Source organism: Sceloporus occidentalis, unplaced genomic scaffold, assembly GCF_023333645.1.
Source record: "Sceloporus occidentalis isolate IW3139 unplaced genomic scaffold, rSceOcc1.0.p SCAF_6, whole genome shotgun sequence".
NCBI lineage: Eukaryota > Metazoa > Chordata > Lepidosauria > Squamata > Phrynosomatidae > Sceloporus > Sceloporus occidentalis.
The window spans coordinates 54,859,023-54,884,102 of NW_028316986.1; the positions used below are offsets into that span (position 1 = coordinate 54,859,023).

Genomic DNA, 25,080 nt, shown 5'->3' on the forward strand with positions numbered 1-25,080 from the left:
CTTTTAAAATAAATGATACAATATTAAAAATGTTACAATGTTTTTATTAACTCATTTTGCTACTACCATAGAAAATGACAAGACTGTGAGAGGTACCACCTGTCTACTATTTTCATTGTCCTGTAATGTCCTCCAGTGCTGGGTGAAAGAACATTAGATGCATGAATATGCCTTCTGATTATGATGTCACAAGAAAGAGGCAAAGAAAATTAAGTGCACACATCACTTTCTGTTGACTCAAGGGCAATTAACAACAACAAACAAATAAACAAAATGATACCTTGAAGCTGCACATAGGGTTCTCAATTGCCTTATGCACTTTGGCTTTTGCTTTATGTGTTTACACTAGCAAGGACAGAATAAATATGAACACAGCAACATACAAGAAAACCATACTGTTATTTCTCATTAAAATATATGTCATTGGAAGTCAATAAACGAAAACTGAAAAATGTTTCCATTGCCCTCAACATGGCAATGAAGAAAGCACAGTGATACTGGAGTGTTACTAGTTTGATTAAAGGCAGTTGCATTTCCTGAAAAATAAATTCCTTCCTTTCGTTGAGCTTTGTGTCCACCATCAGGACCTGATGCAAGCCAAAACAGCATCTCTTTAATACTTTTAATCTTCAGAAAGCAAGAGATTATTTCCAGGTGTCGTTCACAGCATACAAAGGTCTGTGGCACTACACCTTTTGCAAGCTATAAGAATTTAGCAGTGGATTCCAAAGGGGTTTCTAGTTCTGGTTCCATTAGGATCACCTCCACTGGGCACTGGCTAAAAAGGCAGCTATTATATTGGCATGAAATTTAGCTGCTAAAAAGGCAGCTAAAAACAGAATTCCCTGTTGCATCTGCAGGTGCTCAGCAGCACTTAATGATCTGTAACAGCAAAAAGGATTTCCAGCTTATTTCCTAACAGAGAAGATCTATCTTAACAGGAAGCAGAAAATCAACTGGCGGAGCTTTCCCCAGCACAGAAATGTAGTGACAGAAAGACTGAGATCTGATCAATTTTTGTCTACCACCAGATATTTGAAAAAATCTAAATGTAATGCTACTTTTATGCCAACGTAATATCTTGGACTGCCTCAAACGTGCTGCAATCCTGCCTACCTATCATTTCAGAAAGAGAAAATGAGGGAAATCTGCAGGCTGAAATGTGACTCAGCAGTGGTAAGATATTCACAGGGAGTTATAATGTTCTTTCACCCAGTCTTCACTGCAAATGTAAATATAATAAATTGTGCCCAGACCCTACCTCCCATGGACTAACAGTCTTTTTTAGATCTTTTGATCCTGTTGATGGAATGCAAGATGTGGCGATATCTGTTGAATCTATTTCCACCAGTCCACATTCCTACCTCCCCATAGAAGTGGCTACAGGGGGAAGAAGGAACCAGTGACAATTGCCACCTGCCTTTTCATAGTGAGCATGTTCTCCGCAGAACTCTGTTAAAGGAATGCTTCTGTAGAAAAGAAGCTGGGTACAAACCAATATGCATATTTGCCCCACTGTCTAGCCTGAATTTCTCTTCTCTGTGGTGTTCAGTAATGTCACAAAGAAAGCTATTTATACAATGTGTGACAATATTTGTACATATGTCTTTTCTGAACTCCTAATTGACCTTTTGTGCTGACAACAGTTCTCATTCTGGGGAGATGCAACTCTAGCTATTCCTCCATCATTTGTTTTCCAGACAAACATGCAAAACACAAAATGCACAATGGCCTACAGTTACAATATTTAAAAAATAAATAAAGAGAAGTTGGTGGAAAGGGAACTGTTCAAGTGAAGTACATTTTGCTCTATTTACCTATGCCTACCTACGCCCACCTTCTCTGCTGTTGGAGTAGAATGTCACAGATTATTTAATGTTTCTGTAGAATGTGGGCATGGCAGTTAGAGGGATCAAACCAATATAAAACAACTAATGGTATTTTAGATAAACGTCCCTTTTGTATTATCATTTCTGAATTGCATCAGGGCTAATATGCAAAGGGACTGGAGAAAAGAGTAGATGAAATGTGTCTGGATTTTTTAAAACATATGTCTTAAATGCGTGTTACAAGTTGATTTAAAAAAATGAAAAAATAGAGTACATTGTTTTTCTGTTGCATATTATCTGATTGTTTTAAAAGGTTTCTTTTTAAAATCCTGCTTCCACCAAAGCTCCTTAAATAAAGCTCCTCCGGGTGCAAAGACCAATTAAAAAAATCCCTTGTGGAAATGCTAATTTAAACTCTATATGAATGGTAGTGAGAGGCTGGCTCAAGACACATTGATGTCTGAGGAACAATAGTAAATAGCACCTTTTCCCACACACCCACCAAAGTTAAGGTAGATAGTACCCAAAGTTGAGCGAATTATTTTGGTAGAAAAGGGGTGTGGGGATGTTATAAACACTTCCCCCCATCTCTGTCAGGAAAAGGACAATAATAACAAAATATATAAACCTTTGCTGCCTTTGTATGTATCCCAAATCTGCAGCCTGAGTGGTTGTTTTACATATTTGAGAGGGAAAAAAATCCCTTGGAGAAAGGTTTTATTGATGTGTGTTTTCAAGTCGACTACAGCTGATAATGATCTTCTCATTAGGTTTTTTGGTAAGATTGATTCAAAGGAGGTTTGTCTTTGCCTTCCTCTAAGGCTGAGAGAGTGTGACTTGTCCAAAGTCACCCTGTAGTTTTCTATAACATTGAACCTAGTCTCCCAGATTCCTAGATCAACATTCAACCACTACTACACCATGCTGGGAAGGACAGCAGAGGGGGGAAACGGGAGGAGAATCAAGGCCATCCTGCATTTCCATCTGCTTCAAATCACACTCACCTATACAATCCTTTATATATGACTGGGCCACTTGAAACACATATTAAATATAAATATAAATCAATATAATTAAATCATCCACAACAGAAATACATAAATATATGCTTTCATCACCATTTAGTTCATTTTGGTATTTGAAAACTTAACATGAAGTGGTCTTCAAAATAAACAAACAAAAAACAGACTTTATGCTGAGCAGGGGCATCACTAGGGTGGTGCGGGCCACACCAGGTGACACTCTATGTGTGGGTGACATCACAGTTCCCCAAACATCTACCTTTGAGCAGAAATGGGCTACGACATTTGCCTGCGTCCTTTTGAAATGCTGGAGCTTGGCAAAAGCCCTGGTGGCACAGTGGTTAATGCTCGTTCTGCAGCCACTCACTCACAAATCACAAGGTTGTGAGTTCAGTCCCAGCCAGGAGCTCAGGGTCGACTCAGCCTTGCATCCTTTCAAGGTCGCTAAAATGAGTACCCAGATTGTTGGGGGCAATTAGGTTACATGTTGTAAACTGCTTAGGGAGTCCTTAAGTGCACTGATAAGCGATATAGAAATGTGATTGCTATTGCTGTTGCTATTGAATGGGGTGAGGCTTAGTGAGAGGAGAAAGGAGAGGCCTTCGGGTTTTAAAAATATTTAAAATTTAAAATTGTTTAAAAATTTTAATTTTTAAAATTCTTTTTAAAAACCTCACATTGTACCCAGTGTTCACTTTAAACACATGGAACTAGCTACATGTAAATACATTTCGGTTGTGTCTATGATATTATAATTTAAAGGTATAATTTTATTTTTGGTAGTTTATGTCACAACTATTGCTATTACATTTAATTATATATGGAAATTATGATTTATGAGTAACATGAATGCAAAAAACATGACTAAGGATTCTGTATGGTGTGGTATGGGAGAAGGTTGTGTGTGTGTGTGTGTGCGTGTGATACCATGAGTTATCACACCAAGCGATGCCAATCCTAGCGACACCACTGATGCCTAGACAGACATTCAATATGTGATGCCTACTCTTTCCCAGAGGTGACATGATGAGGCAAAATTCACCTGTTGAATTTCTGAGTGTTGGGCAAGTGATAACAGCACATAATTTCTACTTGGTGGTGGTGGTGGTAATCTGACAAGCCTTACATCCCAGGGAACAATAGTACTGTCTTAGCAGTTCACTTAGATGGGATTTGTGGCAGCACAGAAAAGCATTCTGGAACTCTAAAGCATTGCTCCCCAAACTTTTTTGGATTACCACCCCCTTTCCTCTTGGGTAACAATCTTAGTGCCTCCCCAGGCATATTTTTTGATATTAGGTCTGCTGTTCTACTGTAAATTCAAAACAACCAATCCCAGTTGCTGCTTCCTTTGCACCCAGTCACCTTGGGAGCAGCAACCGAGTAGCTGGCTGAGCAGTGACTGAGAAGCTTGTTGTTTGTGCTGGTTTTACAGCAAAGGCTGGAACAGGTGAGAGTCTTTCTGGTCGCTGTTTGGCTGCTCAGTCGCTGCTCCCTTTGTGCCCTGTCATCCTGGAGGCATCACTGTTTGTGCTCACACTAAAGGCTGAACGGATGAGAGAGTAGAGGAGGTTCAGTGCTTCCAGGACAGATTGCACTCTTGTCTTTCACCAGGGGATGGTTCCTTTTTAAATAAGAGTTAAAGTACAGTACTTACATTGACCTGTGGATAAATTGACTCAGTTTTTTTGAGCCAATTTTTGACTAAAATTTCTAGACGAATACACGAGTATATACAGTACATTTTTACACTGGGATGACAAACTATAGATTTTTAAAGCAATCTGTCAAATAATTTTCCAAAAGCTGTAAAAGTGACATACTGATTTAGATGTCCTTGGTTCCAACACAAGTGAGAGCTTGTAGATATCATCTTCTGTGTGGTAGAGATCCAGGGAAAGCTAGGAATAAAAGAAAAATGAAAATGGCATATACTAATTACTGGACTGGAACTAAAGAAGTGACAAAATGAATGTAACAAAATTCAAGCAGCTATTCATGTTACAGCAAAGCAATTGGGGACTTTCATTCCTAACAGGCCTAGCTAACATACCTAATGGGGAGAGATGATGGGAACTTTAGTCCAAACAAATCTGGCAGGTCACAACTGTCCATATCTGCATTAGAAGAAGCAGAGCTAATTTGTGAAGAAGCTCCACTGACTCTCACAATTTTTGGTGGCATAGTCCACATCAGGCTGTTTTAATTTCAGCACACTTTCTGTTGTTGTTTTTAACTGCCCTCAAGTTGACCCCAACTCATGGCAACCCTGTGAAAGAGACAATTCCAAGACTCCCCTATCCACCACTGCTTTGCTTAGGTCCTGCAGATGGAGGCCTATGACCTCCTTAATTGATTCCAGCCTTCAGTCATGTGGTCTTCCTCATTTTCTAATACCTTCTACATTTCCTAGCATTATCATCTTTTCTAATAAGTCATGTCTTCCCATGACGTGGCCAAAGTACAACAACCTCAGTTTTGTCATGTTGGCTTCCAGGGAGAGTTCAGGCCTGATCTGTTCCAGGACCCCTTTGTCTGTATTTTTGGCTGTCTACAGTATCCTCAGCACTCTTCTCCAGCACCACATCTCAAATGTGTTAATTTTATTCCTGTCCACTTCTTCACTGTCCAGCTCTTGCATTTGTACTGTACATGGTGATGGGCAATACAACGGATTGGATGATTCCCACTTTTGTGCTCAGATGTATATCTTTACACTTTAGGATCTTGTCTAGTTTTTACTTGCAGCCTTTCTCATTCCTAATATTCTTCTGATTTCTTGACTGAAGTCTTCATTCTGAACTCTTTGCCTATTTTGATTTTCTTGTAATCTAGGTTGAATTTATGTAGATCCTCCATGGTCATTATTTTTGTTTTCTTTATGTTGGGCAGTAAGCATGTCTTTGCACTTTCCTCTTTAACTTTCCTTAGCAGTTTTTCCAAATCTTTGATATTTTCTGCTAGTAGTATGGTGTCATCTGCACATCTTAGATTGTTTATGTTCCTTTATCCTATCTTCACTCCTCTTTCTTCTGAGTCTAAACATGCTTTATGTATGATATTTTCTGTGTAGAAGTTGAACACATAGGGTGATAGAATGCAGCCTTGTTGTACCCCTTTGCCAGCTGGGGACTATTCTGTTTCTCCATATTCTATTCTAACAGTAGCATCTTGTCCTAAGTAGAAATTTCTTATCAGAACTATCAGATGTTTCTTTGTTAGTAAATCTCAGTAGAAACAAGGGAAACATTTGCTTGGTGCAAGTGCTAAACTTTTTTTTTTAAATTGATCACCCTTGAGTAGCTTATTGATATATATGGAAGGGGAAGGGAGAAAAAGAAAGGGAGAGGGAAAGGGAAAAACTTGGAGAGAGAACAAAGGTGGAGGGACTGAGAGAGAGAGAGAGAGAGAATATTCAAGATGAATGCTATACTGAACCCATAATATTAACAATGCATTGGCCATGGTATCTTTTTTCCATCTCCTTAATTGCTTAAGGAAATGTTCTCCATGTTTCTCACCTACTATACCTAGGTTTTCTGGGGGAAAGTCCAAGTGTACATTCAAGAAATAAATTTTAATACCCATTGAGCATCCCAAACCTTTGCATTTTTCCAACATGTTTTCAACAATGAGTGCATAGTCAGAGTCCTTATTGTTCCCATGAAACTTAGTAACCACATTTTTGAAGGAACTCCAAGCCTATTTTTCTACTTTAGCCATCGTAGACAGGAAGCTTCCATCTCATAGCAGTCTTCTATCCCTGGGCTGACAAAAATACCTTCTATTAATTTTGCTTCTTATAAGTTAGGAAAAGTCTCGCAGAGATACTTGAAGTGCTCCACTTTTTTGCATCGCCTTAACTATTTCATACGGCCCAGTTTTATATGAAGAGGTGGCAGAAGTATTTTCTTTGGGTCGGTTAGATTTTGACGCAAAATATTCTTGTTTCCAGGTTCTAGAGGTTCTTCTTTCCAGCCAGTGTTTTTGCTTTTAAACACTTTAAATCACTGATATGAAACACAAACATCCATTCAAAAGCACTAAAAGAAATCACACTGGAACATCAGCACTTGCACTTAATCAAAGCTGGGTAATAACTGAATTGATAAAAATATCAATTTCATTAAAGACTTCTGTGTAATACCAAATTTTTATTGTTTTTTTGAATTCAGCACCCCAAAATACATTAAAAATAGCTTTCTTCTTCTTGTTGTTGTTGCATACCTTCAAGTTGTTTTCGACCTATGGTGACGGTATCCTGGGATTTTCTTGGCAAGATTTGTTCAGAAGAAGTTTGCCATTGCCTTCCCCTGAGGATGAGAGCAAGTGACTTCTCCAAGGTCACTCAGTGAGTTTTACAGTGTCGAAAAATGTTTGTTCATCACAGACATGTAAATCTTTCCCCTAGCAGATCCAACCTATTTTAAAAAGAACACTGTATGTCGATGTGTACAGCTTTGGATTGAATAATAGCCTCTTTCCTCTAACTTTAAAATGCACATTGAAAAGCAACTTCTCTGAATTACTTTCAATCTGATGCTTTTCAAAAGATTGTTATTTGTTACACATTCACTAGGCTTTAAAAAAGTTTGGGACTTTCCAGATATTTGCATAATTACAAGGTTGGTTAATTTGTGTGCTGTTATTCAACTTGTAACTCCAGGGCACATTGGGATGGAGGATTCCTTGTGCTAGCAATGAGGAGGCACTGTGCACCTATTCCTCCTTTTTCTCTTTAAAGGCTTTTCCTTGGCAAGAAAAAGATGAAATGGTAAAGCAGCAGTGGATATGTTATGTGTGGAGGTTTATATCATCTGAAGCCTGCCTGTTAAACTCAGTGAATGAAGCAGAGCAACAGAGCAGTAAAAATCTAATCTAGGATCTCAATATAATTCAGATCTTCAGTCTTTTTCACTTCAGTCTTCTCCCTGCAGGGTGCTTTGAGAAAGACAGTTCCTAGCACTACCAATCAAAAGACACCATGTATCTCTTGTATCTCTCTCTCTCTCCTTAATTTTCTTTTTCCTAGCAAGAAAAAAGATAGAAGAGCAAGGAGAAATGCTAGGTTATATTAATGAATGACATCATTCAGATCTCCATTCCTGTAAGATTCCATTAATGAAAAAGCTTTGCTGGGAAGCACTTGTTATAATAATAGGCTGGCATCTTGTTGAGCAGGTGTGTGTGTGTGTGTGTGTGTGTGTGTGTGTGTGTGTACCTTCAAGTAGTTTCTGACTTATGGTGACCCTAAGACAACCCTATCATGGGGTTTCTTGGCATGATTTGTTGATCATTTCTCTTGGCATGATTTGTTCATTGCCTTCCCCTGAGGCTAAAAGCATGTGACTTATCCAAGATTGTTGTTGTTGTTAATGTTTATTTATATAGCACCATAAATTTGCATGGCACTTTACAGGCATCATCAAAACAGCATATAACCTGCCAATGGCATACAAACTAAAAGTCATAAAATATAAACTATAAAAAATTAAGCAAGTTATGTAGTTAAAATACAAATTGTAAAAACAACTAATAAATATAATCAAATATAAAATTATAAAACAATATCAAAATACAGTCAAGATCACCCCGTTGGTTTCATGGCCAAGCTGGGAATTGAACCTTGATCTCCAGAACTGTAGCCTAACACTCAAACCACTATGCATAAACGAGACTTAGCCATTCATAACTGGTTGGTATTCATGTTTACAAGCATGGCACTGTTGCCATAATTACAAATGCACGCCAAAAAACTATCTTAATAGCCAGCAGCTGCACTGAGTAATGGAGGTTTGCTCTGCTGGTAATGCAACAAGCTGATGTTTCCTCTCTCTCTAGTGATCTGCAGTGCAACAATCAGAACCAGGACCCCCATCAAAGCCCCTCATCCCATCACAGATTGATGGAGGAAGGGGCTGGAAACCTCATCCTACTGTCTTTGATCATCAGAAGAACAGACCTCCATAATTTTAAGTGGCTACTGGCTGTTAAGGTAGTCTGGATAATTGGGTAAGGAGGCAATACAAAGCTGAGTATTCTTAACTATGAATGTGGTGATCGGCCAGAATATCCCGGGAGCAGCCCAGAGCATCCTGGCCCCAAAGCTGCCCCAACCTCCTCCCGCATTACCTGGGGCCCTCCATTGCAATGCCAGGTGACTGTTTGCATGCTAGTTGTAATTTAAGTTTCCTAAAGCTTCAGCCTTTGCTAAGGAAACAAAAATATTTAAATATCCAAAATACCGACGCCAAGCTGGTTAGGGTTTAGCTTTAAAACAGCAGAGTAGCAGAGGCTGGTTCTTTGTCTAACTATGCTTCCCTAAGAACTCAGAATTACTCCAAAAACAACAAACATGTAGCGTGTACTTTAAAACAAAAGTTTACTAATGGCTTTAATCTATAGTTTCATAAAAACAATATCTTAATCTAGCTAGTGAATAGTTCGGGTAAAAAGAAATCTTTATCTCATCATCTTTACAAAGAAAGTTGAGAGAGGAGGAAGACCAACAATTCAGTTGAAAAGTGAGTTAATCTAACCTGTGTTAAGGGTCTTATATGACGGGTTTGGTGCTGAACTGGCCAGATGTCATCTGGACTGTTAACACCTGGCTCAGGGATTGAGCCCTCCATCATCTAGACACTTCACCCAGAGGACTGCAGGAGGATGTTTTATTTGGCCTGTGAAGACAGGGCCTGTGATGTAGGATCTTGGTCAGTATTGGTCAATTTTTGAACACTACAAAAAATCTATTACAGTGTCGTTAGACTAAGCATCATACACAATGGGACTAAAACAATGACTGTAATGAGAACTGCTTCAGGTACCTTCAGAATGGACAACTTTAGATCCTAGGGTTTTTTTTATGCTAGAAAGTATATTTATGAAACAATTTTGACCAAAGCTGACATTTAGAATTAGATAGACATGTCAAACATTTTCATACAACGTTGGGACTTATTAACACACTGCTTTTTCACAAATCACTGTTTTGTATTCACTTGTGCCTGGAACTTCATGTGAAAAGAATTTTAAGGATTGTACCACACTTGTATTTCATTCAGATCATAGGCAAAATCATCATAAATTATCATGAACTCACAACAATGCCAGGTAAATTTAATAATTTTATGAATAATCAGAAAAATAAGAACAATAAAGTTCCATCCAATGTCACACAATTGCATGCCCATTCATGTAATAGAACTTTCCCCACTATACTCCCTTTATCTGTGACAAAGGGTCTCCTAAACCTGTTGAGATGTTTAGGAGGCTACTGAGAGGCCTCTGTTCTGCCAAATATCTGTTCCACTGATGGATGGACATAATGAGAGTAGATACTACAGTAAGAACAACCATTTCCCACTGCTGCAGTATAAACTAAAAAAAGCATATGGCCCTGTGTCAAGCAGCTTACAGTGGGGTGGAAACAAAAGAAGAAAGGGGTAAAAGAGAACAAGGGATGAATGGGAGAAAGAGTATAATTCCATGCTATGTTTCAGATTTTAAATTTAAAGGAATGCTATCCCCTTTTAGTTCAGATTAAAAAAAATATACATAAGTAAACACTCGTACAGTCATACACTGCAGGCCATATATATTTTAATGTACAGCTGTACTGCAGAAATGGTGTCTAAAAAGCTAAAGAAATCAAGAACGCCACTGGTTTTGCAAAGTACAGGACTTATCTGAGGAACTTATCACATGTCCTCTTAATGCTTTATTCCTTTTGGTTAATTTTTCATTCAAAACTAAATCCTATATTTTCCTCCACCAGGTAAATATACCTATTTTCTCTTCAGATGTCCAGTGTTTAGGTACAATTAATGTTGCTAAAGACAATCATAAAGAGATAAGGTTCTGATGCTCAAGGTTCTTATTTTTTCCACAAAGAGACACAGTAGTAAAAGTCTATTGTTGTATATTATTTGCTGTTCAGTTAATTGAGTTGGAGACTCCATGGGGTTGCTGGTTAAATCAACAGGTGACTCCAATGTACACACATGCACAGAGAGAAGCATATTTGACATTTAGCACAAGACATGTTCTGTTAAATGTTATTTTTTCAAAATGTCTGGTTATATACAGTTGTGTATATTTAGTTTTTTTGTCTTTTTTGTTGTTGCATGTCTTCAAGTTATTTCTGACTTATTGAGACTCTAAGGCAAACCTATGATAGAAGTTTCTTCAGAGGGATTTGCCATTGCCATCCTCTGAGCCTGAGAGAGTGCAACTTGCCCAAGTTCACCCAGTGGGTTTCCATGGCTGAATCGGGATTTAAACCTTGGTTCCCTGGTGTCCTAGTCCAATGCCCAAACCATTATACCTTGATGGCCCTCTTTTGTGTTTTGAGTAATACTAAATAACAACAACAACAACAATAAGAACTTAGCACTGAAAATGTTAGGAGTACATGCTTCAAATTCACAGGGCCAGGATTTTCTAGAGAGGTGTTTTCTTCTTTGCCCAAGAAGATGACAAGAGATGCTAAGCTATCTCTTCCATTCACTAAAACTTTTTCAAAGCTGAAAGGATCATGTTTTTCATTTCAGCTCTCTGTACAGTGTATATTATATAAAATTTAGTGAAGCACCGGTCCATGTCAACATTCGGAGGCTACTGCTAATGCTGAGGGTGCTGACATTTCCTGAATTGTAAGCTATCTTCTTTTAGGGTTCTTTCCTCTACAATAGTGTTGTTAGTTATTCCTATAATGTGGAAAAAGTATCAGATACAGGGTATTTTTTAAAAACAAAATTGTTCCAAATAACAGAAAGAATGACAGATGTAAAACTGATTCAGCACCAAGGATTACAGTGGAAACAGAGGTGTGGAATACAGCATTGTTCCTATTTGGAATCAACATGTGGAATTTATATTTGGGTAAAATATGGATGTTTGCTTCACTGCTTCTATGATGTCATTTAATGGATCAGTTCAGCCATCATGGCAAGCCAGGATTTTTGAGAATTCTGGCATATTGGGAATGAGAAAGTGTGTTGGTGCACACAGCTCAATTGTTGCCATTTAGCTCCTTCTGCCAGTAAGATCAGCTATACAAACCATGGAACTTCCCCCTACGGTTTGATTTTAGGACTAGGGCAGATTAATACAGGTGTAAGAGATCCTTCAAATAACCAGACCTGAATCTATTTAGTGTTTAAAACTGCTTCTCTCCCACAATTTACTTTTTGCCCCCAAACAATTGTTAATGATTACAACAATTACAATTGTTTTAATAATTGTTGTTGTTGTTATAGATATATTCTATCACATCTTTTTTCCCTAAAAGCAGGACTCAAGGTGGCTTACAAATCAAAATAAATACAATACCATAACTCTGCAGAAAATCATGTGGGTACTGTTTATGAAATTTTACATTACAGCTGCACAAATGTCTATTCCAACACCTGTCGTACATTATCAATTATATTAAATTCTTATCCCACCATTCATTCACAGTATCCAAAGCAGTACATTTGAGCTTCTAAAGAAAAAATGGTTACGGTCCAGACCTGCTTAGGTTTTACTAAGTGTCAGTTTTAGGAGTATTTTTACTAAATAACTTTTTCAGAGCTTGGGAAAGTTATTTAAGCTACAAATCCCAGAATCTCCCCATCAGCATGGTCATTCAGTATGCTAGGAAGGGGGTTCTGGGAGCTGTAGCTGAAAAATAAATTTTCAGAGCTCTGTTTCAGCCATTGTTGTTTGTTGTTGTTGTGCGCCTTCACGTAGTTTCTGACATGTCAACTCTAAGGCAAACCTATCATGCAGTTTTCTTGGCAAGATTTGTTCTGAGGAGGTTTGCCATTGCTTTTCTCTTAGACTGAGAGTAAGTGAATTGCCTAAGGTCATCCAGTGGTTTCCATGGCTGAGTAGAGATTCAAACCCTGGTTTCCAGAGTCACAGTCCAACACTCAGACCACTACACCATGTTAAGCCTAGTTTATGTTAAAGCCCTTCTGTATTCAATAATTGTCAAATCTGATATATGGCTTGGGTAACACTACTAGTGTAACACTACTGAATTCAGTTCAGCCTCTTGCACCATTTTCTTGATTTCAAAGGTGACAGCAATGGGACAAAGATGAAGATTTCCAAACCCATTATTTTTCATAGAACTTACTGTTAGTAGGTTAATTAAGTCCATGTTTGGTTCTAGATGGTGAGAAGCAGTCTGCAGGGAAACCAGCTCACTCAAGGTGACTGAAAGCTGCTGCATTTTCACAATGTTGACTTTGTTCTCATCAATCCAGTCTGGAAAAACGACATGAACTGCTATCAGGTCTTTCAGGTGGACTCCTAAGATTGGGATTTTGAAGCCAACACAATCAGCAAAAGCTTTGCGGTAGTTGCAGTAGTTTCCACTGGAGGAGACTAGTTCGGTCATTTCATTCCAATCCTGCAGACAAGGCATAGAAGAAGCAAGACTCTGCAAAACCATTCTTAGCACTGCTCTTATCAAATAGGCAGAGCTCAGGGGAATCATATTGGAAGACTGGAAACCCAGTTTACTTTGACCCATGATGCTAAAGGGAAAGTTACTCATGTGATTCTTTCTTACACATTTTTGACGAAGGACTGTAGATAAGTAGAGTGATGCATCATTTGCAAGCAGAAGGTCCAGGTTCAGCCCTTAAAATTTCTAGTTTAAAAAGATAAGAGTTTGAGAAGGACCTGCCTATGACTTTCATGAAATGCTGGCAGTAAAGCAATCTGGGATAAGTGAACCAATGGCTGACTTAGTGTGAGACAGTATCATATATTTAGTGCTTGCTTTCAGTCTTTCTTATTCCAGTGGAAAGTGTATCTTTTTGAAAAAGTATATTTGCATTTGGATATGCTCCTTTATATAGAACTTACAGAGATATGAATGCATTGGAGGATAGATATTGCCATACCTTGGTAACCTCTGAAGAAAGGTGAGAATGTGTTTCTTTGAGACGTGAAATAGAACTGTGACTCAGTCCTCCCACAACTGCCATCAGTGTATTAAAATTTTGAAGATATCGAAGTTTCTGTGGAGAAATTAGATCACATAACTATTTATTACTATAGAAAATACAACTTCTTTCACTGTTGAGATGCTCCAATTGATAACAAATACAGAATTCTAGAATTAATAACTCTCTATATAACCAAACACCTTAATAAATTTATATTATTATTTTTTTATCATGAGCTTTCTTTTGTCTTCACCAAAATAATGTACAGTCAGCCCTCCATATCCACAGATTCTACATCCATGGATTCCACTAAGCATGGTTCCAAAATATTTACCAAAAACAAATTCCAAAAAGCAAATCTTGATTTTGTTGTTTAATGTAAGGGACATCATTTTACTACCCCACTGCATATAATGGGACATGAGCCTCCACAGATTATGGTATCCATGAGGAGTCCTAGAATCACACCCCAGCAGATACTATGGGCCCATTGTATTTGCAATGCAATGCAAATATGTTGCATTGTTTAGGGGTGAATCATGATGCAGCAAAACAGGGGTTAGATACTCTGGCTGTCAGTAGATTGCACCAATTGAGGGGATGGGTTTGGAATTTGGTAAGGTCACTGGGGTTAGGAAATACAAAACATAAGTGAACATACTGAATTTTTCACTAAACATATTACACAAACCATCAAATCCATTTTAAAAAATGTTGAGCATGAAATCAGAGGATTTTCTAGGCAGAGTACAATTTTTTATACTCATCCTACATGTAATCTTCCCTATCCCCCCTCTTTATATACTTTATGGAGTCACATGACCCTAAATGTTGGAAACAAAAATAAATTCATTCACTGATGCACATCTCACTATATTTCATTGTACTGGACTCAGACAACTAAAAAAAAAAAAAAAAAAAGGCCAGAATTACCTGTGCAACATTGATGAATTTTGTAATGACCTCTGCCCTTTGCTGTGGGGTTGGCTTGCTAAGGACCATCAACTGGACCCATTTGGAGATGCCATTAAATAAAGCAATTGATCTTTCAAGAGTTGGGTTGTTTTCAAGACAGCCATGGATCACATAGCTCTGATAATCTGTAAACTAGATAAGGGCAACAGTTTTGTCATTCATGGTTCTTCTAGATCACAAATACGTGTGCTACAAGGTATATTACAATAAAATTTACTTATTAAGATATATCACCTGCAATACACAATGTAATTCTTTGTTAATTTTGTCGACTTAATGTAAAATTTCTATTGTCTCTAGAGAAGTCTAACTGTGGAATGAGTTAACATATTTTCATTCTAAGACACTTTACAGTTCTTATTTGCAAACTTCTGAAACTGCAAAAAATTGTTCATCCTTATCAAAAACATATAAAATTGACCAGTCAGCCAAATCCGGTTCTTTTTCATTTTACAGAACACTGCTAGCACAGCTAAATCTGCACTGGCCTAAATACAACCTTGATCCCAACTTGAGTACACTCCCTGAACCAGTGAAGACAACTTTTTGTGTATATTCTATTAATTCAATGGGTTTACTCTGGTATGGATTAATTTAGGCCAACTCTCCCAGTGTTGTGGTTTTGAGCCGTTTAGAAACCTCACTATTCCTTTTTGGCTCTTCTATCTTCCTCCTCTTCAATCTTCAAAGTTTAACATTTACAGATTATTGCAGCCCTCCTCAACCTAAGCTTAGCCACATCTTTTGGAGTACAACTCCTATAATCCTCAGCCAAAATGGTGGTTTGGTTGGTAGCACAACTGTGGTGTCTAGAAATGATGGGAGTTGGCGTCCTCATGCACAACACCTTAGAATGCATTCCTTCATGAAAACTGCCCAGGCAAGGGGCAATCCATAGTTGTGAAGAAGCAGTCTATTTTTTTTAAAATATTTAATCAGCTTTCAAAGTCTTATGTTTCTGTGGACTCTTTCACATGACAATTATAGCCCCAGGACTCCATTAAGACTGCCATGGCAGCATCTCAAGGCATCCTGGGATTAGCAATTTAGGTTAGAAATTTAGGAAGGGGAATTCTCATCCAGAGAGCAATAGTGCCACATCAAACTACAAATCCAGGAATTCGGTAGATATTGCCATGGCAGTTAACAGGAATCATAGAAAAGGTCCTATAAAGGCAATGAACAGTGATCATATGGTGATGAACCACTGATACTGACATTGGATAAAATATTAAATGGAACCTATTACTAAGGATTCAGATCAATAGATATGAGCAATATCGGCAATTGTACCAAGATGATATATGCAACTGTAAATTTCTTACAGAGATCCTTCTGAAAGATTTATGCTCCAAAAAGGTGAGATGCTCAGCAAGCTCAATAGGTTCCAGATGATCAAAGAGCAGGCAAGCCTTGCCTTTCTTTGATATTTTTTTCCTTTGTGTGACTCTTCTCATCCAGTCATAGGAAGGGCTGTAAAAGAGAATGAAGGAGCCAGTGTTAGGTGGCTCTGGTGCCTAAGAGAACAACAATGGAATCAGGAAGCAGCAGTGGAATTGGCAACCATATAAAGAAACACACGCACACACACACACACACACACACACACACACACACACATTCTGCACTTTTTGTGTGAAATCAGAAATTATTTTCTTCAGTCTTCAAGCACTGCAAAAATTTTTTTTAGCCCAAATTAGGTATCTCCTATCCAGACAGCTGCTTTGAACCAATCAAAAGGTAAATATGTATATATAAGCAGTGCTTTGTTGTATCAGACCAAGGGCCCATTTTTGTTTCCAACAGTGGACAATCAGATTACCCCCAGGAAGATAACAAGAAGACTATGATGGCAATACTTCTTCCTTTGTTGTTTGTGCCAAGAAACTGGTTTTCAAGTATACTATTCCTGAATGAAAGGCTGCTTTTAGTTATCAGTGCTAATAGTCTTTGGTAAATTTATACCTTAAATTCTGTTTTAAAGCATCCCAGAAAGCCTAATCCAATGGTTCCCAAACTTTGGTCCTCCCGGTGTTTTGGATTTCAGCACCTAGAAGCCCCAGGCAGCTTGACCAATTGTCAGGAATTCTGGGAATTGAATTCCAAAACATCTGGAGGACTGGAGTTTGGATATCACTAGCCTAATCCACCCTTTCCCTAGCTTCCATATTGTCCACATGTATGAGACTGCACCTCTCATTGGACTAAATCCAAAGAATAGTCTCAATGAGAGCAGACCCATTGAATCAATGGGATTTACATATATATTGACTTACATGTATATTGACTTAACATTTAGTAATCAATCAATGGGTCAACTCTAATAATCACTATACAGTATGACCAACAGCCAGACTGACTATGAGGGATAGGAGTCAGTCACATCTGGAAGGCTAGTCTATTTTTTTGGCACAACATTATTCTTTTCCATACAAAAATGTGAAGTCATTCCAGAGCTGAGCGGAAATCATCTTTAATACAGTGACAGCAGAAATGAACATGTTGAACAATGGGGATGTGGCTGAATTCACCCAGTACTTGGCTTTAGACCTGAAAGAATCCTAAAGAAATGGGTGCCAATCTTTAATTTTCCAGAGATTTTGGGCTTTATCTGCCAAAATCCACAGCTGCTCCTAATTATCTAAAGAAGAGGCAAAATTTAATTCCCCCTCACTACAAATTAGTGAGAAATATTCCAAATTTTTATATTTATTCAAATGATTTGAAAAATGATCAAAAGGTTCATCCAGACTGATGATTTGTGCCATTTTATGCTGCAATTTTTAATATAATTTATGACACTTTTTATCATTTGCCCATCCAAATGATTTCCCAATTAAAAAAAAACACCTTTGCTAGAGAGGCAACACAGTTCAGTTCAGTTGTGGGTATCTTCCTTGTTGTGACAGTAGAATTTCCTTGTAGCCCGCCCCAGAAATGTTTCTAGATGTATTGCAGTTCTTACATAGCCTCCTGTTTACTCTGGAGGCATTTGGGGACAGCTTTTGGACCATTAGTGGGTCCTGAGGGCCATGAAAACAAATGTGGGACACACTTTCAGTACACCTGCTCTAGAGGCATGGGATTCTCAGCAGAAGCCAAAATGACTAAATGGAGGCTTTCATACTTGGATATATCATGAGAAGGCATCACTCATTAGGGAAGAAAACAATGCTTGGTGATATTGAAGACTGTAGGAAAAGAGAAAGACCACACTACTGGTGGATGAAGTCTATCAAGGAAGCCTCAGTGCTGAGTTTGCAAGAGTTGAGCAAGGCTGTTACTAACAGGGTGTCCTGGAGTTCTCTTATTCATGGGGTTGCTGCCCGCGAACAGGCGAGGGACATGGACTCCAAGTCTGCAAAAACGGAGGGGTGAATATAATACAGTTTGACATGCTTTTACTGCCTTGGATCAATGCTATGGAATTCTTGAGCCAGTCATATTTTTTCAGCTTCAGAAGATGGCAATGGCAATCCCCCTCTGAAGAAACTTGCCAAGATACCACTATTTGATAGGTTCACCATAGGGTCACCATAAGTAAAAAATGACTTGGAGGGACACAGCAGCAGCAGCAACAACAAAGTAAAATGAATAGTGTTAAAGAATCCTGTCTGAATAATCACTTTTTGTTATATTACAGATGATACTCTTACATGCTAGAGATATCAATAAGGTGAATGTGATCTTCATAACCTAGATGGCTGACTAATTCTTGAAACTCCTCAGTAAGACGAACCAAACCAAGATCCAGATTAAATTCTGCAGGAAATTCCATAATCCAGTATCTGAAATCAGGACAGAAGAGATTAACATATCAGAACATGAATTCTTTAACTAAGTATCTGTAGCATACTTTGCCTAGCTTTGTGAAAATCAGTCTTCATTAATATCAAATAAATCAACTTCTAAGTTGGAAAACTTTGTCCTTTTATTCCATTACACTGTTCACACTGACTGGAGAAATTTAGCAATGATTTCCTCCTCCCTCCAATACTGGGGTATTAATGGAAGACCCTTCAACAGGAACTTTTCTTATCAGGAAATTATTGAAGGCCCAAAACACAGCACAAAAAACAACAGTTCCATGAGTGCACATCCTATCAAAGGCCAAGGACATCTGAGCTAATCTGTCCAGCATAAAGCCTTAGACACCCATATCTACACACAACTATACTTAATATAGTCACAGATCATTTTACTCAAAGCCATTTTTACTGACAACATTATGAATGTTATACTGACATTTGCAAACTAAATTAATTTTCAAACTTCATTCAAGTATTACCAAGCAAACTGGTTCATTAACAAATGCATCTGCCTTGTTTCAAAGCTCAGAAAAGTCAATTTTTGGAACAAGAGTTCATCAGATTCCGAAATGCTAGTTGCAGATTATAGGAGATGTTCAAAAAAGTAACTTTTTCAATATGGGTCTCCAACACTGATGTGAAATATGTATTCTACCATAAGCTTTTGCCTTCTTCTTTGTTATGATTTCCACAACTGGAACAGTGATATCACTAGGGAAGTGTAGAGGGATATGGTCCACACCAGGTGAAACCTGAGAAGAGGGGTGATATCTGGTCAGGCCCTCTTCCCATTGTGTCCCTCCTGGCTTCACTGTGGTGGTGCAGGCCTCCACACAAGAGGATTCTGCCATGGCAGTGGAAAGACCCAAGCACACATCTCCTGGATTTGCCATGGCGGTGAAGGAGAGGACCAAGCATGCCCTTTTGACTGCTGATAGCACCCCCTGGCACTGTGTAACACCAAGGGTGGGAATGCCACTGGAAATCTACAACTGGGTAGCACTATATAATTAACTTTCCTGGGAGAAAGGCAGAGATCATTTGAACACCGCCCCTTTCCCACTGTGAAGCTATTGGGGGAACAAGATTAGATATGAAAATGGAAAAATGGTTCTTCTTCTACCCAATACAGCCCCAATCCAATCCCACATGCTGTAAAGAGAAGCAGAATAATTCAGGAGGTCAAAATTTGTATCTCCTGAATCAAGTGACTCTCAACATAATGTTGCTATGACCTCAATCACACTGTTTTCAGACTGGACCAGATAGTCTCCTTCTTTTTGGTTTCCAAATATGTATGTACACATGTAAATTTGTTCCACATTCTGGTTGAACAAAATCTTATTTACCTCAGTATTAGAGAGATTTCGTAGCACCTTAGAGAATAACTGAAAGAAAGTAAGAAGTTGGCATCATGAGTTTTCGTAGACCTCAGTCTACTTCCTCAGTTGCTTTTCACCAAAAGCACTCCACCAAATGCATCTGAGGAAGTAGACTGAAGTCTATGAAAGCTCATGCTGCCAACTTCTTACTTTCTTTCCGTTATTCTCTAGGGTGCTACAAAATCTCTCTAATACTGATTTTACAGACCAACACAGTTATATCTTTGAATTCTTACTTACCTCATGAAATAGCAGATTTTTAAGCGGATTTCACTGCAGTCTTCTCCATTGGCACTTCTATATGTAGATTAGTTAAAGAAGCATCTTAATTTCAGTAATTTTAATATGGTGCATTTTTCTTCTTTAATTAAACAGTTGGCACACTTTATCTGGAAAAAACAATAATGCTAGAAAAGGTAGAGAGAAGTAGAAAGAAAGGAAGGCTGAATGCTAGATGGATAGATTCTATTAAGAAGGTCAAGGGCATGACTTTCTGAAACTGAGCAAAGCAGAGGAGGACAGGGAGTCTTGGAGATGTCTCATCCACAGGGTCACCATGGGTTGAGATTGACACAAGGGTGGTTAACAATAACAAAATACATTTTCAACATGATTATGGTGATGATAAAAAAAACTAAATTAAAACCATATTTAATATGACAAATTATGAAGGAATTTTTAAAATACATAAAGACAATTAATTTGTCCTAAGGATGGATATCAATCAGTACTACTACAGAAGTATTTGTACAGTTGTATTCTACACAATGTATAGAACTTTGTACAAGCACTAATTTTAATCCCTCCCTGCAATGCACACAACCAATATAAACTCAAACAACAATATCCTAACTTTAAAGTCACTGAATAGCCAGACTCTTGGTACTACGAATATATATCTCTAAAAGGATATAGGGAAAGAAGTTTGCTTGCTAGTTCTGTTGATGATAAATACCATCGGTGCATTAAAAGGAAGGTTCTTGGCAAATGATTATTACTTAGTTCTCCTTTATGATCTGAAAAAGATATGCACAAGTATGATATTCAAAACAGGATAGTGTGCATTACTGAATTATACCAATGGTGAAACATTAATATTAAAGGAAGATGAATATTTCTCTTATCAGTAGTGAAATGAACATATTAGAAAAGCAAATTCTCCTATTCTATTAACATAAAACTGTGTACGCAGAGGCTGAGTCTACCTAATCTAAAATGCTTGGGGCCAGAAGTGTTATGGATTTCTGATTTTTTTTTTGGGGGGGGAGTTGATTTTGGAATATTTTCATATATATATATATATATATATATATATTGGAGAGAGAATCCAAGTCTAAACATGAAATTCATTTATGTTTCATATACATCTTATACACATAGCCTGATGGTAATATTATACACAACATTTTTAATAATTCTGTGCATAAAACAAACTTTATATTCACTGAGCCATCAGAAGCACAGGTGTCACTATCACAGCCACCAACATGGACAATTTGGGATATTGGAATATTTCAGATTTTGGGATAAGGGATACTCAACCTATATCAGTTGGTTTACCAAGGCTATGACTGATACACATACAGCTTTATGTTAACAGGATAGGGGGTTTACTTTTCTAATATGTTTATTCAACTACAGAGTTCATTTCACTAGAGGATTCTCCATGTTATTGTATTTCCATTTGCAATGTATGAATGCATAAGTTGGACAGTGAAGAAGGCTGATAGGAAGAGAAACAACTCCTTTGAGATGTGCTGCTGGAGAAGAGTTCTGTGGATACCTGGACTGACATAAATACAAATAAATGGGTCCTAGAGCAAATTAGATTAGAGCTCTCCCAGGAAGCCAAGATGACTATGCTGAAACTGTAGTACTTTGAACATATCATGAGAAGGCTAGAAGAAACAATAATGCTTGGCAAGTATGGCATAGTAGTCTGAGTGTTAGACTACTACTCTGGAGATCAAGGTTTGATTCTCTGCTTGGATGAGTCACACATTCAATCCCAGAAAACCCCATGATAGGTTTGCCTTAGGTTCAGAATAAATCAGAAACAACTTGAAGGCAAACAACAACAACAAAAGTGGAAGGTAATAGGAAACGAGGAAGACTGCATTGCAGATTGATAGACTCAATCAAGGAAGCGACAACCCTGAGTTTTCAAGACCTGAATGGGGCTGTTGAAGACAGGTTGACTTGGAGGTCTTTCATTCATAGGATTAGCATAAGTCAATAGCGCGCCCTATTGGGAGGTATGTATACCACCTTTGTTATGTATATTTAAGAGGAAGATTTACTTAACTAGGAGGTTAATTTAACATCCACACTGTGGAAGTAACCCAGGTTGACACCACTTTAACTGATGTGGCTCAGTGCTGTCAAATTCTATGAACTGTAGCTTTGTAAGACATTTAACCTTCTCTGTCAGAGAGCTCTGGTGCCACAACAAACTACAATCTCAAAATTCCATAGCATTGAACCATGGCAGGGGAGCGGGAGTTATGGCAATGCAATAGTGTCATAATCATGACTAAGTAGTGATTGTGAATAACAACAGTTATCTAGATTTAATAATTTGTAAGTGTTTTGTATTCAAAATCACTACTTGGTCACAATTTTGACACTGTTGCCATGTCTGCAACTCCCCCCCAAAGCCTACTTTACTGAGCATCAGCTGCATGGGGAGGAGATTCATTCTGCTAGTGACTGGAGTTTGGGTGAATGACAGTTCCATCAGGTTTGGATAGGCTAGGCTAAAGTTTCTTAGTTAAGTATGCTTAACTAAAGTAGATGATACAGGTGCATGCAGTGGGCAATGGTGGTAGAGAGAGTGATAACTAGGGCAATTTTAATGTTTTAGTTCATCTTCCTGGTTCCCCCTCCCCTTTAATGTAGGCTCATATTCACAGAGATGATTTCCCTACTTCCCTTTGCCTTCTAATTCTCTCTCAAATGTTGCAGAGCATAGTAAGACTACTGTTTTAGATGGAGCTCATGTAATAGGCTTTATTTTCTTTATTTCTTTCTAGTTTGCCCCACAACCACACATCACACACCAAATGTCCTTTACTACTTTTTTAGACTACAAGTACCAGAATTCTCAACTCTGGAATTCTAGAATTAAATATATATTTTTAAAGGAGACTTTCCAAGCTCTGAATGTCACAGAGCATACTAATACCAACCAAAACATATGGTACAATAAAAAACAAAAACAAATGAAGAAGGATGTAGGGAAAAATTGAAGGCTCGTACCAAACATTTTAATACAGGTAGTTAACAGCTCATCCAGTGTTGCAGCTTTCCCGAGAGTATTGGACCCCATCGTCCTTTAGCCGTTGTCAAAAGAGTGAATTCAGTTTCACAATAAACAAGAAGAGAAAGGTCGCCATCAGATGACTGTCAGTTGCATTCTCTGTGGTACTTCACCAGAAGACTGACCAGAAAAAGAAAAAGGAGTGAGTTGGATGGAGGATAAGACTATGAATTTATACCTGGCATAAATCTTGACAGTTCATTTTTGACTCTGAAAACAGATTTCCCATTTATTAGACAGTATACATAAGAAACAGTTTACATGCAACTTTTACTGTATTCATCCCTTTTATTCAAAGAAAGAAATCATCTGGAATGTGATAAAGATACAAAAGGTACCATATATACTTGACTATACGTCGACCTCATGTATAAGTCGAGGGCGAGTTTTGGGGACAAAATTATGGATTTTGCTATGACCCGTGGATAAGTTGAGGGCAAAACTTAGGCGCATATAGCTAAGGATCTAAAGGATAATAATAATAATAATAATAATAATAATAATAATAATATATTTATATTTCCCGCCTCTCCCTGTGGATCGAGGCGGGATTACAACCAATAAAATCAAATGATACAATTGCACAACCCACACTACATAAAATAATCAATTAAAACATGCCAAGCAAAACAATGTCAAAGAACTTACAAAATTTCAGCAGACATAACTCTTTATGGTTATTCTTAAGGCTGGATGGATGAAAGAGTAATGGAAGCAGGTGCTTCCAGGACAGATTATGCTTTTGCTTTTCACCAGGATATGGTTCCTTCTTTTAAATAAGAGTTAAGATACACTACTTACATTGATCCACGGATAAGCTGCCTCAGGTTTTTTGGGTCAATTTTGACCTAAATTTTTAGACTTACACATGAGTATAAACAGTAATACTTGTGCAACTTATTTCATCAAACACAGAGAATCAGTGTAGCCTGAAAGCACAACTTGTTTCATGGAAGAAAGAGATATAATGTATTCTACCCTGCCATCTGAAAGGATCTATAAAATAGCTTAACCAAAAAAAGGAAAAGGAAAGCATTTAAAGCATCATAAAATAAAACCAAAACCAAAGTGGAGGAAGGTGTGTAATGACAACAGCTAGACTTCTATCCCAAATGTCCTCCAAAATAGCAGGAACTTGTTGTATATACTCATGTATAAGTCTAGAAATTTTAGTCAAAAAATGACCCCAAAAAACTGGCTCGATTTATCCACAGGTCATAAAAAAGAACCATTATCTTTCTCTGAGTAGAGTGGCAAAGGTTGAGAACTTAGTCCATCCCAGGAGCACCTAAAAGAAGTGCCAACCCTTCCTACTCTGTCCACCATGGCTTCACTTCTGACCTTTTTGAATGCTTGGGTTGGAAAAGCACAAACAGTTATGTCTGCCAGAATTATGTAAATTCTTTGGCATTGTTTTCCTTAGCTTCCTCCTTTATATCCTTTGTTATATGCCTCTCAGTTTTACCCTCAACTTATCCATGGGTCAAATCAAAATTCATAATATTGGTAACAAAACCTGCCCTCGATTTATACATGAGGTCGAGTTATAGTCAAGTATATATGGTAATCCCATCACAAGGAAGCTCAATAACCTGAGTGCCACCACCAAGACAGCACTGTCTCACATAAGCTACCCCACTACAATTTGGGCTGAGGGAGCATCAACAAAGAACCTCTAAGTGAGCCACTAGCAGCATATATAGATATGACAAAGCTCCAAAGCCACATAATTCCCTCGTGTTTTAATTTTTTTTAAAAATAGCATTTTATAGTAAGGATGATGTTGCCATATAACAGG

The 25,080-nt window shown here is 37.9% G+C and overlaps 1 protein-coding gene across 1 annotated transcript in view; it reads right to left on the reverse strand.

Moving 5' to 3' along the window:
• Positions 1 to 20,260, reverse strand: part of LOC149310769 (ras guanyl-releasing protein 3) — a 35,353-nt gene extending 15,093 nt beyond the window's left edge. Inside the window, exons 1-7 of the mRNA XM_089529701.1 lie at positions 20,204 to 20,260; positions 18,429 to 18,560; positions 16,098 to 16,245; positions 14,731 to 14,904; positions 13,753 to 13,869; positions 12,978 to 13,253; positions 4,675 to 4,752 (exon numbers count right to left, since the gene is read on the reverse strand). Coding sequence (XP_089385827.1) covers positions 4,675 to 4,752; positions 12,978 to 13,253; positions 13,753 to 13,869; positions 14,731 to 14,904; positions 16,098 to 16,245; positions 18,429 to 18,560; positions 20,204 to 20,208 — 930 coding nt within the window. The 5' untranslated portion in view covers positions 20,209 to 20,260. The remainder of the gene's footprint in view (positions 1 to 4,674; positions 4,753 to 12,977; positions 13,254 to 13,752; positions 13,870 to 14,730; positions 14,905 to 16,097; positions 16,246 to 18,428; positions 18,561 to 20,203) is intronic.
• Positions 20,261 to 25,080: the final 4,820 nt, after the last annotated feature.